Source organism: Sus scrofa, chromosome 14 (genome assembly GCF_000003025.6).
Source record: "Sus scrofa isolate TJ Tabasco breed Duroc chromosome 14, Sscrofa11.1, whole genome shotgun sequence".
Classification (NCBI taxonomy): domain Eukaryota; kingdom Metazoa; phylum Chordata; class Mammalia; order Artiodactyla; family Suidae; genus Sus; species Sus scrofa.
Window position 1 is genome coordinate 50,808,859 of NC_010456.5, and position 16,608 is coordinate 50,825,466.

A 16,608-nucleotide genomic window follows, 5' to 3' on the forward strand; every position below is an offset into this window, starting at 1 on the left:
CAGCCCGGGTGTTGGGTCTGAGTCTTCAGCCCTGGGGGTGGAGGGGAGTGAGCTGGCACCCCAAGGGGAAATACTGGCAGACAAACTGGGAAGCACCCCCCATGCCTGGGGTGGGGAAGTCGGGGCTTGGCTTTGGCCTGGCCGGAGCCCTTCTTGCGGGGAGTTGCCCTCAGCTTCACAAGCATCCAGGGCTGGCCCCCAGGTGCCCAGCATTACTCCGGCTTGCCTTGCAGGTGGCCTGCTACAGCTGCACGACCGGGCAGTGGTCGTCGGTCTGCCCACTCCCAGCGGGGCATGGGGAGCCTGGCATCGCTGTGCTGGACAACAGGATCTACGTGCTGGGCGGCCGCTCGCACAACCGGGGCAGCCGCACGGGCTATGTGCACATCTACGATGTGGAGAAGGACTGCTGGGAGGAGGGGCCCCAGCTGGACAACTCCATCTCAGGGCTGGCGGCCTGCGTGCTCACCCTGCCACGTTCCCTGCTCCTCGAGCCGCCCCGAGGGACCCCTGACCGCAGCCAGGCTGACCCTGACTTTGCCTCCGAGGTGATGAGTGTGTCTGACTGGGAAGAGTTCGACAACTCCAGCGAGGACTAGGGGCCTAGCTGTCGGGGGTTGGCAGCGGACCCGGGGCTGCGGCTCCCTCACCCTGCCTTACCCAGCTTTTGTACCTGCCCTGGCAGGTGGGCGGTGTTCTCTCAGCTCTGCAGGTCTGGCTGTGGATCACCCTGAGGTGGTGGGAAGTCTTCGAGATGGGAGATCCGCAGCCTTTGAGGGAGTCCCCAGGCCCTCCCCTCCTTCAGCTGGGACAGGATGTATCCACCGGCCATCCTGGCCTCCCTGCTCCCTGCTTCTGGTCCCTTCTGGTTTGAGAAGGTGCCTCTCTCCCAAGGGACCTGGGGGCTGACATCCAGCGAGGGGCCGAGGCACATCTTGCCCCTTCCATGGGCAGGGAGGGGCGGGAGAGCCTATCACTTGTGTAGCTGCTGAGGGCCCGAGGGTCTGTGCTCCCAGGGGCCCAGGGGAGCAAAGATGGGGCACTGGCCTGAGGCCAGTTCTAGTGATGAAAAGATGAACTGGGCTTTTCTGACTCCATGTTGTCAATAAATGAAATAAATCATCTTCCACAAGGTCTGCATTGTTTTCCTTTGGCCCTGGCCTCGCTTCCTTTTGTAGCCTGTCCAGGGCTGCAGCCCAGATTGGAGCCACTGGGAGGTGGTGGGAGTCTGAGAGTCCACCCCCAGGCTAGAAGGGTGTCACCACAGCACCTGCCCCAGTCTGATGACAAGTGGTTGTCTTCCTGCTTGAGCATCTTCCCTGATGAGGCCTCAACTTCTCTCTGGCCCCAGGTGGCCATCTCAGTCCCAAGGGAAGCCTGGCACCTGGGGGTACAGGGAAGACACTGCATCATGAGAACCCTGCCCAGGCCTGGGCCTGCCCCGCTCCCCGGTCTAAGGAGGCGGGGAGGGGGAACAGCATTCCTACAATTCCTACAGGTGGGATCCCATGCTTCCACCCTCTCCCACCAAGTCCTCCTACCTTGCAGGCCCCCAGGCCCAAGATGGAGTGCAGGGATGAAGCCCCAGGGCTCTCCTCTCTGGGAGGCTCCATCTTCTCTGCCCTGCTTTGCCCAGTGCCTGCTCCTGGTGCCTGGTCCTGGAAGGGGGCAGAGGGGCAGTGTGCGCCCCTCGGGAGGAGGAAGGAAGGGCACACAGGCACCACTCTGGACTCCTGTAGTGTAGGGTTGAGGCGGTCATCAGGTGATTGCTGCCTTTGGGTCCAGGTACCCTATTCCCTAATCCCACGGGACTTCATGCACTTATACTTCAAGTGCAACCCAGGGTTGACCCTGGTGGTCCTTCCAATGGGACAGGATGGCCACTTCTCGAGTGTCATTCTCCTGCTTCCAAGGGTGAGATGCAAGGATGCGAGCCTGGAGTAGGGACCCAGCACTTCCTGTCTCTGCCACCACCCTGCAGGCCAGGGTAGCAGTTCCTGAGGTCCCCAGAGGTTCCTGGGGAGGAGGAGGACCAAATAAGTCTACCCCCTCCATCCCCAGTGTGTCTGAGCTTGCTGGTGCCATCTCCCCCAAGTCACAGCTTTGCAAGAGACCCCTGGTCTGCAGGGGAGGAGGGGAGGGTCTGTGAGGCCCTACAGAGAGAGCATGGGGTAGGGTAGACATGAGCCCAGAAGGGGCCGAGTAGCACCTGGCCCTGCCTCTGTCCAGCCTAGCATTTACCCACCACAAGCAGCTCCTGCCCTGGGACTGGGCAGTAGGCTCACCGGCATGGCAGGCTCTCAGGCCCTGGCACTCAACCGTCCCTCATGGCTCAGCCCTCTGCAAAGTCCTCCTCCTGGAAGCCATCCTGGCTAGAACTGGTTAACCCAGGCTCCTGGCTCCCACAGTTTGCCTGCGTGCTGGTCAGTTGTGTGGGTGCCCATGAAACCACAGCCTCCTCATCCTGGTGTTCACCTGGCACCAGGCCAGGGATGTGGACTTGGGCCTGCCCCTCAACACCTGAACTTGCCAGCAAGTGGGGGTCAGCTGTGATGGGGCAGGTGCAGGGGGCTCTGGGTCTGAGATGAGGCTAGAGACAGTATTGTCCTGTGGGCGGTGGGAGCAGCCAGACATAGGTGGCTCACAGATGGGGCTGGGTAGAGATGCAGCATCAGGAAGTCCTGGTGGTGCCCCTCCAAAAAGCTGGGAATTTGGGGTGGGAGGCAGCTGGTGGGAGGAGATGATGGGGTTTGTGCATGAACCGGCCAGCTGAGGCGAGTGCTTCTCAAGCAGGCAGCTGGGTGGACAGTGCAGCCACATGGACCTCTGCTGGCTTCTGTTGTGGCAGCCAATGGGGGTTCTGTGGGAGGGGCCCCTACATAGGGAAGGGCACTGCTGAGATCAAGGCCATGCCCAGACGGAACTGCCCAGAAGTGCTTGGTCTGTTTACTTGTCCCACGGAAGTGTTTGCATTCGTGACCACATGGGTGCAGCTTCCCCGGCCACCTTCCCCAACTTCTGCCTCCCTCCTGGACCAGCATGGCTCAGAGAGGGGACCTAATGGTGGAAGGCCCCTACCCTGCTCCTCCCCAGCCCACCTTCTTCCAGCCTGGTGGTGCCCACAGCCTTGGACCTTTTAGTGGCCCTTATTCCACCCTCCCAGATGGGCTATCCAGGTACCTGAGGCAGGACACCACCGTCCCCTCAGGGGTCTGCATGCAGCCTGCTCCCTGGGAGAAGGCAGGTGCCCCTCCTTGCCCAGGCCCTTCTGCCAACTCTCAAGTCCCCAGAAGCCCAGCTCATCACTGCTAGGACCCAGCTGCTAGCTTTCTGTTCCATCCCCTGGCTTACCTGCCGTCCCTGCTTCCCCTCTGCTTCCTGGCCTGGGGTTCCTTCTCCTCCCTGTCCCCTTCTCTGCTGCCCCTGCTCTGCTCTGTGCTGCCGCGCACCCTCCTGATGTAGTAGCGCCCATGCTTCCAGCCCTGACTCCACCTTCTGGACTTTTCCTTTGGTGACCTCCTGAAACCGACGGAATCCCTGTCAGGTCCCCAGCCCTTCTCCACACCTTGACAAGAGCTGTAGGGTCTCAGTCCCAGGGCGGTCCTGCCACTTCCATTAGTCTCCCTGACCTGCCTTCACCTCCACTTTCTCTCGTCGGAGCCCACGGGGGTGCCATTCTCTCCAGTCCATCCCTATGCTCCCCAACCTCCTACTCAGGCCTCTGGTCCAGACCGAGTCTACCCATAGGCCTCGAGCATCCGGCCCGCCGTAGCTTGCAGGCTTTGATTGCACTGATGGCACAGCCGGGTACTAGGCAGGCCTCTGGGGGGTGCGGGTGGGCAGAGGCCGGCTTGCAGCCTTGACCTGGCCGTTCTGAGGCGCTGCTGGCGGGGGCGCCGAGGGAGCTTCGGTGCGTCGCGCCTCGTCCCCACCTCCTTCCCGTCCCTGGCCTGGCCTCGCAGGGAGCGCGCAGGGGCCGCTTCTGGGGTGGGTGTCTGGGGAGGGGAGGGACACGAGCGGCGGTCGGGGATTCCCCGGGCGGGCCCCTTCCAAGTTTGCCCCCAAGTTTGCGCGCGGCCGCGTGGGGGCGGGGGCCGTGCGGAGGGGCGGCGGCGCGGCCAGAGGGTGGGGTCTGGCGCGCGGGGCGGGCGCTGCCGCCTGGCCGGCCGCGGCTGGCCCGGGATCAGGGAGCCGATGTGGAATTTCCTGCCCGGCCCGGCGCCCCTCCTGCCGCCCCCCGCCCGGCCGCGCACTCCGCTTCCGGCCGCTCTCGCTTGCGGCCGCACCCGCGCCCGCCCCGCGCCTGCCCCGCGCCGCATGGAGGGCGCAGGGCCCCGGGGGGCCGGGCCGGCGCGGCGCCGGGGAGCCGGGGGGCCGCCGCCGCGGTTGCTGCCGCCGCCACCGCTGCTACTGCTGCTCTGGCTGTTGCCCGGCCCCGCGGCGCCCCAGGAGCTGAGCCCGCGCGGCCGCAACGTGTGCCGCGCGCCCGGGTAGGAGCCGGCCGGGCTGGGGAAGGGAGCCGAAGGGGACGCCCAGGACCGGGGGGAGGGGGCGCCCGGGACCTCTCTGCGCCAAACGCGCGGGCCTCTCTGGCGGGCCTCGCCGACACCGGCTCCGCTCCAGGCCGAGCTAGGGCGCCGGGCCACGACGGTGCGTCCGAGGATACACCGGACGAGGAGACAGCGAAGGGAAAGCGGAGGACTGTGGGCGCTCGGAGGGCTGACACAGGGTGTCCGAGATTTTAGACCCAGAAAAAGGGACCCTTGGGCCGGGCAGTGAAGGCCATAAGTCAGGAAGGGCATTTCAAGCCCATGGCATGGCATGGCATGCTCAGGAGCCCAGGCACACGAGTGTGGCTAGAGCCAGGATGAAGGGACGGTGAGGGTCCAGGGGAGATGGAGCGGCGCTCCTGAAAGAAGGGAGCCGAGGAGGACTTAAGGCAGGCGAGACTCGGAAGGACAGAACAGTCTTAGGAGGAGCGGGCTCGGGTGGGAGGAAGGTAGTAACGGAGGTGGGCATCGAGAAGGCTGCGCTCAGAGTGGACCAGAAGCAGGGATCGAAAAGACAATGCCCTGCGCCGGCGCCGGCATCGGGAGGATGTGGACCTCCCGGGTAGGAATACCAGGTGTGGGAGGGGCGGCGCCGAGGTGGGGCGCCCCAAGGAGCTGACTGGGGAAGCGTGTGGAACAGGAGGGGACAGGCCTTGCCCGAGGGCGGCAGGCCCAGGACTCTGCGCAGAGGGCGAAGAGCACAGGCCAAGACCCAGGAGTGGACGCAGGGGTCGGAGGACCTGGTGGGCCCCTTTAAGAGGCCATTTCGAGGTCAAGGGCATCTCCACGCGGGGGCAAGAAGCCTGTGTGTGGGGGTGCCTTGACCTGTGCCGGGGGCGCCGGGTGGACAGGAAGCTGGAGGGGCAGCCACCGGCTCCTAGCGGGTGCAGTAGGGACGCCCTGGGCCGCAGAGCCCAGGGGGCCGCGTCCGGGGGCAGGGCGGTCGCCGCAGACAAGGGGCTGTGAGGGGCCGCGCGGGGTTTCCAAGCTCAGATCCCGAGGCGCGCAGACCCCTCCCCGCTGCGAGCTCCGCCTCCGGGCGGGGGCCGGCCTGGCCCGCCATCTGCTTCACATCGACGCCGCCGCCGCCTCCCGGGCCTCCCGGGCCTCCCCGGCCCCAGGAATGCAGTGGCGGAGGCGGGCGGGGCTGCCTGGAGAGGGGGAGGGCACGATCGCCAGCGGCCCTGTCCTACCGCCTAGGCCCCTCCTTCCCTGTGGGGGTCCATGCTGGGGGATCCGATGGCAGCCTGGAGCGGTCGGGAGCCTGCTCCCACTCCCCCTCTCCGGAGACCTCCCCACGAGGCGGTCTGTTCCCGTAGCCTGGAGTCTGGGCTGGGTTTCAGATGCTGGTGTCACCTTTCCCCATCTGAGTAGCCTTGGGCAAATGGCTTAACCTCTCTGAGCCTGTCTCCACCTCTGTCAACTGAGGTTGGTGGTGGTACCCACCTCATGCGGGAGAGGGTGGATGGCTGATTGTGACCCTGGGTGGAGCTGGTTAATGGTCATCTCTTTCATTACCTTCCCAAGGCTGGGCCTTGTAAGGCTCACACTCGAGGTTCCCTTCGCCCCTGTGGCAGGAGGACCAGGGAGGGAAGCCTGCTCTCAGTCAGTAAGATCCCACCACATTACTATGTGCAGGACCGTGGCTGGTGAGGGGTACAGCTGTCTGTGTGGAGGAGACTTTACAGCAAGTCATCTGACATGGAGCAAGGAAGGGCTGGGGAGATTTGCAGCTGGGTGTGCTGTTTCCTTTAGGGTGACTGCGGGAGACCCAAGGAGAGGTGATGAATGAGAGAGGCCCGTGGGAGAGAAGGCAGAGCCCTGTAGTGTCCATGGTGAGGCTCTGAGTGCAGAGGGCCTGGGGGCTGGGCAGAGCTGGGCCGGAAGGTGGAACAGAGGCCAGGGTGAGGGTGGGTGGGTGGGTGGCAGGATGTCTGCCGCCTGGTGAGGACTAGGGCTTTTTGTCTGAGGGCCCCTGAGAACCCCTGGGGGTTTTGCACAGAGAAGGGTGGGACCTGACCTGGGTTGACTGCCAGGTGGCAGATGGACTGGGAACAGGAGGGCAGAAGGTGGGATCATTGAGGTGGAGGGGGGTGGCTCTCACCAGTCTAGAGCAGGGCTGGGTGGGGCTGGGGAGAAGTGGCCGGTCCCATCCCAGATCCAGTTTGGAAGGTGGAGCCGGCCGTGTTTCTGGATGGATCTGCTCTGTGAGAGAGCCTGGAAGGATGGGCCTTGCCCTGAGATGGGAAGACTCAGGGTGGGAGAAGGCTGGTGGGGAGGAGGGGCCCCCTCCAGTTCTTCCCAAGGGACCTAGAGTGGACTGTTATGGGGGGGGTGTGTGTGCAGAAACCAGAGAAGGGATGTCCAGAGGCACAGACACAGAGTCCCAGGGGCTGTGGTGACAGAGGAGCCTCCTGGCTGGACTGGGGAGAAAACGGACAGCCACAGCCGTGGGCACAGTGAGCAGGCAGGGATCTTGGGGAGATTTGCTCCGGTGGCTTGGGTGGGATCAAGATCACTCACGGTTAAATCACCACAGCTTCATTTGCAGTAACTGTGATCTATGGAGGGATGTCTGCTGCACAGTCTGCTTACTGAGGGGCCTGGGCCTGGCTGTGGATTGGCTCCCCAGGTCTCGCCCAAGTATAGGAACTGTCCCAGCACCTGGCCACCTTTCTCTTCATCTCAGTTTCATAAGATCTGGGAGAAGGGGCTCACCAGCCTGGCCTTGTCTGCCAGCTGTCCCAGAAGGAAAGGTCCCACAGACTCGTCCTTCTATTCTTGGTGAACCCACATGGGCTCTGTCCTGCCGGGGTGGGTGGTGGGAAAATTAGGCCTGTTGAATGGAGCCTGGGTGCTGGCCATGCCAGGGGACCAGGTGAGCTCCAGGGCTTTCCAGGCGCCTCTTCAGCCTTGGCAGTGCTCTTAGCTTATGCCAAATGCTGGGCACAGTTTGGCTCTCTTAATCCTCCTGCCAAACCTATGGGTCCTATTCTGCAGATAAAGAGGCAGGGGCTCAGAGAAGTTAAACTCTGTGCCTAAGGTCACACAGCAAGTGGCAGACCCAGGCATTAAATCTAGCTTAGTGTGGCCCAGGCCGGCCAGGATAGAAGGTTGTCAGTGCTCTCAGGCCATCCCAGCTGGCCCTCTGGTGAGACTGCCCACAGGAGGGATGGCCAGAGGTCTCCATCAAGAGACACGGGTTCAGTCAGGCAGAAGAGGCAGGAGGGTGATGGGGCCTTGGACCTGGGTCTCCCTAAAGATGGACACCTCGGAGCCCCAGGGCAGGCTAGGGGTGTGGAGGTAATGGGGGCCAGGAAAACAAGGACTGCTCCGTGTTCCCATCTCTGGTTTCATTTTAATTGTGGAAAATCAGCTGGCCCACTCCCTGAAGTTCAGAATCTTAACGGGTCCTTTTCTCCAGGTCCTATATCTTTGGCCGGAAGGAGAAAAGTCCTTTCCAGGAGAGGGGGCTCCCCTGGGGCCCTGGGGCCCCATCCAGGGTGTGGCAGGAAGGTTGGGAGGGCATCTTCTACATGATATGGGGCAGCTGCAGTCTTCCTCAGGACGTCCCATCCCAGTAGGGACCGCAGGCCTCCTCCCACCTCCACATCCCGGTTCTGTAGAGTCGCATGCTTTGAAGAACCTTCTCCCCGGTGGCTGTGTGCTTGTGGCTGAAGTTCTAGGTCTGCTGGGACCCTGCACACCCGCAGCCTTAATGAATGTCTGTTCCTTCTCAGCCTCCTTTGTGCTGCAGCCTGGGCACAACCCCCCTCCACCCTCTTGGCCCTCGCCAGTGGCCCTGGCTTCACTTGGGCAGGGCAGGCAAATCTTGGTCCCCACACATCCTGTCAGCCTGGGGCATGGGAGGCTGCACCACCCAATATGGGACAGTTATCAAGTTTTTGCCTCCTACTGAGGTAACATCGTATATCTTGTAAAGCCGAATAAAATTCGACAAGGTTCTATAACAGTATAAATAGACGTTCTAATATTGCCTTCCTCCGGCCCTAGTCTCACCCTGGACTCCCTGGGTGTGCCCTGCCCTTCCCAAGGGGACACTCCTCCGTGTCCAAACCCACCTCGTTCACAGGCTGCCCATCCGCCTTGGTGCTTGGTTCCAACCAGGAATCCAGATGTGTCCACCCACACAGCCAGTCCTGGCGATGTCCAGGTCATGTCATATCTGGATCCCTGACACTATGTGGCCAGGCCCCCACCCCCAGGGATGGCCTAGATCTCCGGCATGAGCAAGTCCTGGAGGCTTAGGGTCCTTTGCCCCACCCCCACCTCACTGCTGCCCCTCCTGGGACACTTGGGGTCTTTTCTCAGGCCTAGTGGATGGGGTAGGAAGGTACAGAGGTGTTGGAGGGATCAGGAGTGGCAGGACCCCATGTAGACAGAGGGAACTGGGAAGTTCTTGGAGGTAATCTGTCCTCTGCGGCCTCCTGGTGTCGGCTTTCCAGGAATTTGTGGCTTATTGACTTCCAGTCTCCCGAAGCCACAACAGTGCCAGACACACAGCAGGGCCTTGATAACCACCTCCCTAGGGCCAGGTGGAGGTTGCTGGGGGTCTAGCGAGTACTAGGATTGGGGCTTGGGGCTCAGACGCCCTCTCTTTGCCTGCAGCTCCCAGGAGCTCACTTGCTGCATCGGCTGGAGGCAGCAAGGGGACGAGTGTGGGATCGGTGAGTGGGGCTCACCTGGGCAAGGGGTTGCGGGGCAGGATGAGGAGGGGATAGCGTGAGGGCAGGACTCGCCGCAGCTCAGGCCTCTCTCGTTCGCAGCGGTGTGCGAAGGCAACTCCACGTGCTCGGAGAACGAGGTGTGCGTGCGGCCGGGCGAGTGCCGCTGCCGCCATGGCTACTTCGGGGCCAACTGCGACACCAGTGAGCATGGATCCAGGCTAGAGCTGGGCATTGGGGCGGGATCCCATGGATGGGCGGTGCCTTGGGGTGGGCGGGGTCTCATCCGGGAGTAGGATCCGGCTGGGAGGCGGGGCGCCGGCAGGTTCAGGCTGGGTCCCCTCCCCCTCGCGAGTCCCTGGGTCTCCCACCCTCTCTGCTCGCCCTGCAGAGTGCCCGCGCCAGTTCTGGGGTCCCGACTGCAAGGAGCTGTGTGTTTGCCACCCGCACGGGCAGTGCGAGGACGTGACGGGACAGTGTACGTGTCACGCGCGGCGCTGGGGCGCACGCTGCGAGCATGCGTGCCAGTGCCAGCACGGCGCGTGCCATCCGCGGAGCGGCGCGTGTCGCTGCGAGCCTGGCTGGTGGGGCGCACAGTGCGCCAGCGCGTGCTACTGCAGTGCCACGTCGCGCTGCGACCCACAGACGGGCGCGTGCCTGTGCCACTCAGGCTGGTGGGGCCGCAGCTGCAACAATCAGTGCGCCTGCAACTCGTCGCCGTGCGAGCAACAAAGCGGCCGCTGCCAGTGCCGCGAGCGCACGTTCGGCGCGCGCTGCGAGCGCTATTGCCAGTGCTTCCGTGGCCGCTGCCACCCGGTGGACGGCACGTGCTCGTGTGAGCCCGGCTACCGGGGCAAGTACTGCCGCGAGCCGTGCCCTGCTGGCTTCTACGGCCTGGGCTGCCGCCGCCGGTAAGCGCGGGGCCCAGCCGGTGAGGGGGAAGAGGACGGCCAGGCGGCCGACGGGATTGGGGTGAGGCAACCAGGTCCCCGACCTCTCTCGCCCCTTCTCCAGATGCGGTCAGTGTAAGGGCCAGCAGCCATGCACGGTGGCGGAGGGCCGCTGCCTGACTTGCGAGCCCGGCTGGAACGGCACCAAATGCGACCAGCCGTGCTCCACTGGCTTCTACGGCGAAGGCTGCGGCCATCGCTGCCCGCCGTGTCGCGATGGACACTCCTGCAACCACGTCACTGGCAAGTGCACGCGCTGCAACGCGGGCTGGATCGGTGACCGGTGAGCAACTCGTATGCATATCGGCTCCAGCCACGCAGCCCCCAGCCGGCCTTTCCCAATTGCCCTCCGCGGAGAGCTCTGTGGGGTTTGGGTTCCTTTGCCCTGTTTCCGCTGACGCCCCCTCCCCGCTTCCAAGGTGTGAGACCAAGTGCAGCAATGGCACTTACGGCGAGGACTGCGCGTTCGTGTGCGCCGACTGTGGCAGCGGCCACTGCGACTTCCAGTCGGGACGTTGTCTGTGCAGCCCGGGCGTCCACGGGCCCCAGTGAGTGCCTGGGGACCCAAGGGATTTGAGGGGACTGTATTTGACTCGGGGCTCCAGCCAGACCCCAGGTGCTGCTGCATTGGCTGACTGGGAGAGACCTAGGCTTGGCTGCTCAGCCTTGGCCCCCATACTTCAGCTCTTTGGGAAAGTTTCCTGCCCTGGGCTGGAGCTGGTGCTCCAGCGGGATCTGGTAACCAGGTCAGCCTGTGGTCAGTGGGCTCCTGAGGACTGCAGGGCCGATGTGACCTCTAGCTGATGTGGAATGAGTAGGGACCTCCACGTACAGCCAAGGGTCTAGTCTGGTAGCCCCTCTTTCCCCAACACAAGAGTAAGACCCAGAAAAATGCACATATTCGTTTCCAAAACATTGAGTGCCCAGGGTGTACTGAAGGTGGGGGTGAACTGCAGTCTCTAGAGACTGGAGCCAGAGAGAGAACCCCAGGCCGGGGCTTGTTTGCTGGGGGCGAGGGCTGGAGGCGTCACCGAGGGCTGCACAGCATTCCCATACCCTTGATCTCGCACCCCCGCAGCTGTAACCTGACGTGCCCACCGGGACTCCACGGCGTGGACTGCGCCCAGGCCTGCAGCTGCCACGAGGACTCTTGCGACCCGGTCACCGGTGCCTGCCGCCTCGGTGAGTGGGAAGGGGCGACTCGGCGGGGTCGCGGGGGCTGCTGGCACCGCGCTGACCCTGTGCCTCCAACAGAGACCAACCAGCGCAAGGGCGTGATGGGTGCAGGAGCGCTGCTCGCCCTGCTCCTCGGCCTGCTGCTTTCGCTGCTCGGCTGCTGCTGCGCCTGCCGCGGCAAGGACCCGGCGCGCGGGTAAGGCTTCGCGGTCCCGCCCTCTCCCGGTTCCCGAGGCGTGGGGTCTGCTGCGCAGTGCGCGGTTCCCCGGCCCTGCCCCCGGGTGGCCCCGCCCTTCGTTAGCTCAGGCCCCGCCCTCCCTGAAGTTAGGCTCCCCGCCAGGCTCCTCTGGCCGTAGGTCCCGCCCCTCTGCTCAGGCCCCGCCCCGAGGTGCGGCTCCGCGGGCTCGCCCCGCCCCCTGGCCCGGCAGGCCACGCCCCTTGGCTCAGGACACCGCCCCCGCAGGGAGCTCACGTTTGGGAGAAAGAAGGCGCCGCAGCGCCTGTGCGGGCGCTTCAGCCGCATCAGCATGAAGTTGCCCCGGATCCCGCTCCGCAGGCAGAAGCTGCCCAAAGTCGTAGGTAAGGATGACGGCGGGGAGGCTTTTGGGAAATGGGTGTGACAGGGTTCGGATGGGAAATGCGAGGATTTTTATGTCGACTTGGGGGACCTGAAAGAACGAGGGAATGGGGATGTCAGGGAACCTATGGAGGAAGAAGGAGTCCTAGGTGTGCAGGCAGGTGTGGGCCCTGTCTCGGTGAGTGTGAGCAGTTGCGTCGGGGGTGGGGGTTGTCTGTGTGGGCGGCCCCTCAGTCTCTGGGAGGGAGTACACTGTTAGTCCTAGTGGGGGCTGAGGGTGGACCGGGTACCTGTGCATGGGAATGCCTGCCGCAAGAAGACCTGCCCCTGCCCGGACTGTGGCTGTACACTGGGTCTCTCCTGGAAGAAAGGAAGGCTGGTCCCTCAGCCCCCACCCTACCTCAGGATGGGGCATGGACGGTGCTTCTCTGTGCCTTTCTGTACTCACACACCACACGAGGTGGGCTCTCTCTGCATCTTTCCCACTTGTTTCCAAAGCTGAGGGGGGTGGGGAAATGAAGATGGAGACAGCTGAGGAAACTTCTGGGTCCATTGGGCAGAGCAGAATCTGTGTTCACAGCTGTAGGGGCTGGACTCCACCTCCTGTTTGTGAGAGGGGGACAGCCAGCCAGCCTCTGGGTTTCCCCATTGTGGGTCTACATCTGTGGAGGTCATGCCTGGGGTGCAGCTTGCTCAAATGGGTCGAGCCAAAGGATGGCCTCACCACTGCATAAAAAATGATGCAAGGCAGGGATTTAAGCATGCTTGGAGGCCCTGCAACCTCTCCTAGCTAGGCGTTGTTTTCCTTTCCAACCTTGGTCAGCTCCCTGGCCGCACATACCAGCTTACACTTTTGAGTACCCTGTTCCCTCTCTTTCTCTTTATCGGGTTCACCTCTGCCCATTCTCCTGTGTTGACCTGGTGTCACTCTGCCTGCTGAATAGCCTGTCTCATCCACCATCTTAGGGTAGGGCTGGTTTAGGTCACTCCATCATTCGGAGCAGAAGGGCTGCTGGGCCCCTGGCAGCTGTGCCTCCCTCCTTCCCCAGTGGCCCATCACGACCTGGATAACACACTCAACTGCAGCTTCCTGGAGCCACCCTCCGGGCTGGAGCAGCCCTCGCCATCATGGTCCTCCCGGGCCTCCTTTTCCTCCTTTGACACCACGGATGAAGGCCCTGTGTACTGCGTTCCCCACGAGGGTGAGTATCCCTCTGCTTGGGCCTTGCTCCTGCCCAGGGAAAGGCTCCAGCTGAACTATCTCTGTGCTCCAAGGGCCAGGCAGCATTGGGAGGAAGAGCTGGTGACACTGTTCTTGGGGAGTGGACTCGTGGCTGAGGCTGCAGAACAGACCTCTGTGCTGCCCAGCACCAGACTGTGGCAGGGTCTGGGGAAGAAGCCAACAGCCCAGGTTCACTTCTTGGGAGACTGGGCAGAGAGAAGGTTCTGGGCCCAGGGAGGAAGTGGCAGAGGAGACAGGAAATGGGGGTCTTCAGGATGTGGGGGAGCACTTGCACCTAAAGACTTGGCTCACAGATCTCAGGACAGAGCCTTCCTGGCTGGGCTTCTGGCCTCACTCCTCCCCTGACCATCCTGGGGGAGCTTGGGCAGGTGACTCCCTTGGAGCCTTAGAAAGCCTTTATCTTAAAGAAGGATACTGGATGGAAGGTCAAATCTGGTGATGGTGGCCTCCCAGGCCAGGGATGTGCTGGGGCAGGGGTGAGAGGCCAAGCAGAGATTGGGATTCCAGCCCAGGAATCATGCCCCTCCACCCCAGCCCTAGGCTTTGGGGCTCTGAGCTAAGTTGTGGTTAGTGCAGTGAATGTGCCAGGTCTGTCTGGATGCCAGGGCGACTGGGTGCCAGCTGGGGCGGGGAGGAGGAAGCAAGGGTTTGCTCCTGGAGGCGGGAGGGTCCAGCTCTTTCCAGAGGCGGTGACCGCCTGTTCTTCCCTTGTCAGAGGCGGCAACGGAGAGCCGGGACGCAGAGGCCCCCACCGCCCCTGCCTCCGCTGAGACGCTGGCGCAGTCCCCTGCGCCGGTGGCCACGCCGGCGCCCGCGGAGGAGGCGACGCCCCTCCCTGCGTCCTCCGACAGTGAGCGGTCGGCGTCAAGCGGGGACGGGCCGGGAGGGGCGCTGTATGCGCGCGTGGCCCGGCGCGAGGCCCGGCCGGCCCGGGTCCGGGGCGAGGCCCGAGGCTTGTCGCTTTCGCCATCGCCCGAGCGCAGGAAGCCGCCGCCACCCGACCCCGCCACCAAGCCCAAGGTGTCCTGGATCCATGGCAAGCACGGCGCCGCCGCCGCGGCCCGTGCGCCCTCGCCGCTCCCCGCGGGCCCCGAGGCCGCGCCCAGCCCCAGCAAGAGAAAACGGACGCCCAGCGACACATCAGCGCGGCCAGAGGAGCCCGGCAGCCCCAGGGCCCGCGACCCGACGCCGCGGCACCCGGGGCTGGCTGAGGAGGGGCCGGCCCTCGCCTCGCCCTCGCCGCCCCGGGCTCGGGCACGGGGCCGCGGCCCCGGCCTCCCAGAGCCAACGGACGCTGGCGGTCCCCCGCGCAGCGCGCCCGAGGCCGCCTCCATGCTGGCCGCCGAGCTACGTGATAAGACTCGCAGCCTAGGCCGCGCCGAGGGGGCCTTAGGCACGCAGGTCCCCCGAGAGAAGCCCGCGCCGCCGCAAAAGGCCAAGCGCTCGGTGCCTCCTGCCTCGCCGGCGCGCGCGCCCCCTGCTCCTGAGGCCCCAGGGCCGGAGAAGGCGGCGGCTGGCGCTCCTGGAACCGATACCCCTCGAAAGAAGACCCCCATCCAGAAGCCGCCGCGCAAGAAGAGCCGGGAGGTGGTGGGCGAGCCAGGCCGGGCAGGCGCACCCACCCTGTAGTAGGGCTGCCCGGCCGTGCCTGCAGCTTCCCTGGCTTAGCAGCGCTGCTTGACACCCCGCATCCCGCGCCGCCCAGCGTCTCCCGCCGGGGCTCAGCCCGGAGCGCCTGGCGGGAGCCTGCGTTCTCACTGGCGCAGGCTCAGGGGCCCTCCCGAATGGGGCCCTGTGTTCGGGCAGGAAGCCCATTCCAGTGGCCAAGGCCTGACAGACGCTTCGCTGGCCCCTCCCTTCCCATGGCCTAGCTGCGGAGGGCTCGCACCAGCCCGGGTCTCAAAGGCTAAGGACCTGAGGGTTCTGCCTAGAGAACAGCTCTTACTGGCCCAGAGTGCCTTGGCTGAGGCCAGAAGCACTTCCGCCCTGGCTGCCTCTTACTGGCCAGGGCCTGGCGCCTCTGGCTGGAGGCTTCCTTCCACCACCCTAGCCAGAGGCTGCTTCCACAGCTGAGCTCCAGGGCATCTGGTTGACCAGAGCCTGGGGAGGAGGGCTGGTCTCTGCTCCTCATGGGGTTTGGCTGTCCCCCCCTTCCCCCAACATGCTCTCCCAGCCCCAGCCTCCCCAGCCCTGACCCCTCAGCTGTCGAGCTGGTTTTGATGGCCTCCCACCACCCCACACGCCTGGGAATCCTAGGGGCGACTCCAGTGGCCTGAGGAGACATATTTATAGGCCCCCGGCAGGGCTGCTCCCACCCCATCCGGGTGCCCCAGGATGGGCTTCTCCCGGCCGGGGCTTGGCCAAAGCTTACTTAATAAAGTGCCTTTCCCCACTGTGCTCTGACTGCTTCCTGTCTGTTGGGTTTCGGATAGGATGTCCCCCAAAAGAAATTGTATGTTACTTCTTTGAGCCTGAACTCACACCCCCACAACTCCATGACTGAAGTGGAGCTTGGAAGCCCAGTTATGGATCTCCCAGTACCACATTGGAAGTGGGTCACAACCATCTGCCTATCCTTCACTTGTTTATCAATTTTCTTGGGCGCCCGCCCTGGGCTGCCCCATCCTGGACTGGCAGCCTGGGACTGGCAGGGTGGGCAGGAACAGATAGGGTGGTGCCCTGGGCTGTGTGGGACCGCTTCTGACCTGTGCTTCCACCGCTGGCCATTGCTGTTCCACTTGGGGCCCCAAGTTGTTTGGTGTGGCTGGGGCAGGTCAGAGGCTGAGGTCAGGGGGCAGCAAGCCACGGGCACAGCCTCTAGCCAGGCCGCGTCTGGCACTGCACAGAGCCCCGCTGTCCGTCTCAATGGGCTCCCTGTCCTCGGCCGGAAACTCTCCCCCCTAGTCCACCCGCCCTTGGGAGTGGGGGCACAGTTCTGGCCTGGATCCCTGGCTGGCCTCCCAGCCAGCCCCCGCTGCCCCGCCTCAGCCTGGCCTTCTTTCTGTGGCCATTTGTCCCAGTGTCTTTGCTGCTTCTGGCCCTCAGGCAGGCCTTGCAAGTGGCCTCCCTGAGCTACAAAGTCTTACCTTTCTACGGTGCTTCTGGGCCCTTCCCCTCCCTGCCTCTGCCCAGTGGGCCTCTTCCTCCTCTTTTGGGGCCGAGATTCTCTGATCATCTCCCCACCCCCACCCCCATCCCACAGTCCCCCGCATGACAGCACTCTGACTGGTGCTGGCAGCTCAAGGAGCTCACCTGGCACCTCTCTTGCCCTCTGGCTGGATGCCACAGGGAGCTCAACGTTGGTGACCCATATGGGGCTGAGCCTCCAGAGCCGAGACGGCCTCACGCCACGGGCAGGACATCTGGTGCTGCTTCTGAGGCTGGAGTCCCTGCACCTGGCCTGGTCAGGCAGCATGTGGAATGCAGG

At 64.1% G+C, this 16,608-nt stretch overlaps 2 protein-coding genes across 5 annotated transcripts in view; both read left to right on the forward strand.

The window, feature by feature from the left end:
• KLHL22 (kelch like family member 22) overlaps positions 1–1,133 on the forward strand; it is a 36,075-nt gene extending 34,942 nt beyond the window's left edge. For all 4 annotated transcript variants that reach the window (XM_021072689.1, XM_021072691.1, XM_021072690.1 and 1 more), the window contains one exon: positions 234–1,133. In XM_021072689.1, the coding sequence (XP_020928348.1) occupies positions 234–599 (366 nt within the window). In that variant the 3' untranslated portion in view covers positions 600–1,133. The remainder of the gene's footprint in view (positions 1–233) is intronic.
• On the forward strand, positions 4,303–15,576 carry SCARF2 (scavenger receptor class F member 2). The gene is made up of 11 exons (XM_021072793.1): positions 4,303–4,490; positions 9,180–9,238; positions 9,338–9,439; positions 9,627–10,146; positions 10,250–10,468; positions 10,605–10,733; positions 11,264–11,367; positions 11,440–11,557; positions 11,825–11,940; positions 12,988–13,140; positions 13,897–15,576. Exons 1-11 carry the CDS (start codon positions 4,318–4,320, stop codon positions 14,808–14,810), a joined length of 2,607 nt encoding a protein of 868 aa, XP_020928452.1. The 5' UTR covers positions 4,303–4,317; the 3' UTR covers positions 14,811–15,576.

What these genes read in the sequence shown, in the direction of transcription:
- SCARF2 (XM_021072793.1), top strand. Translation starts at nt 4,318, where the DNA reads ATGGAGGGCGCAGGGCCCCGGGGGGCCGGGCCGGCGCGGCGCCGGGGA. An exon ending in AGGGGACGAGTGTGGGATCG is followed by an intron (nt 9,239 to 9,337) that starts GTGAGTGGGGCT and finishes TCTCGTTCGCAG; the next exon opens with CGGTGTGCGAAGGCAACTCC. An exon ending in GTACTGCGTTCCCCACGAGG is followed by an intron (nt 13,141 to 13,896) that starts GTGAGTATCCCT and finishes TTCCCTTGTCAG; the next exon opens with AGGCGGCAACGGAGAGCCGG.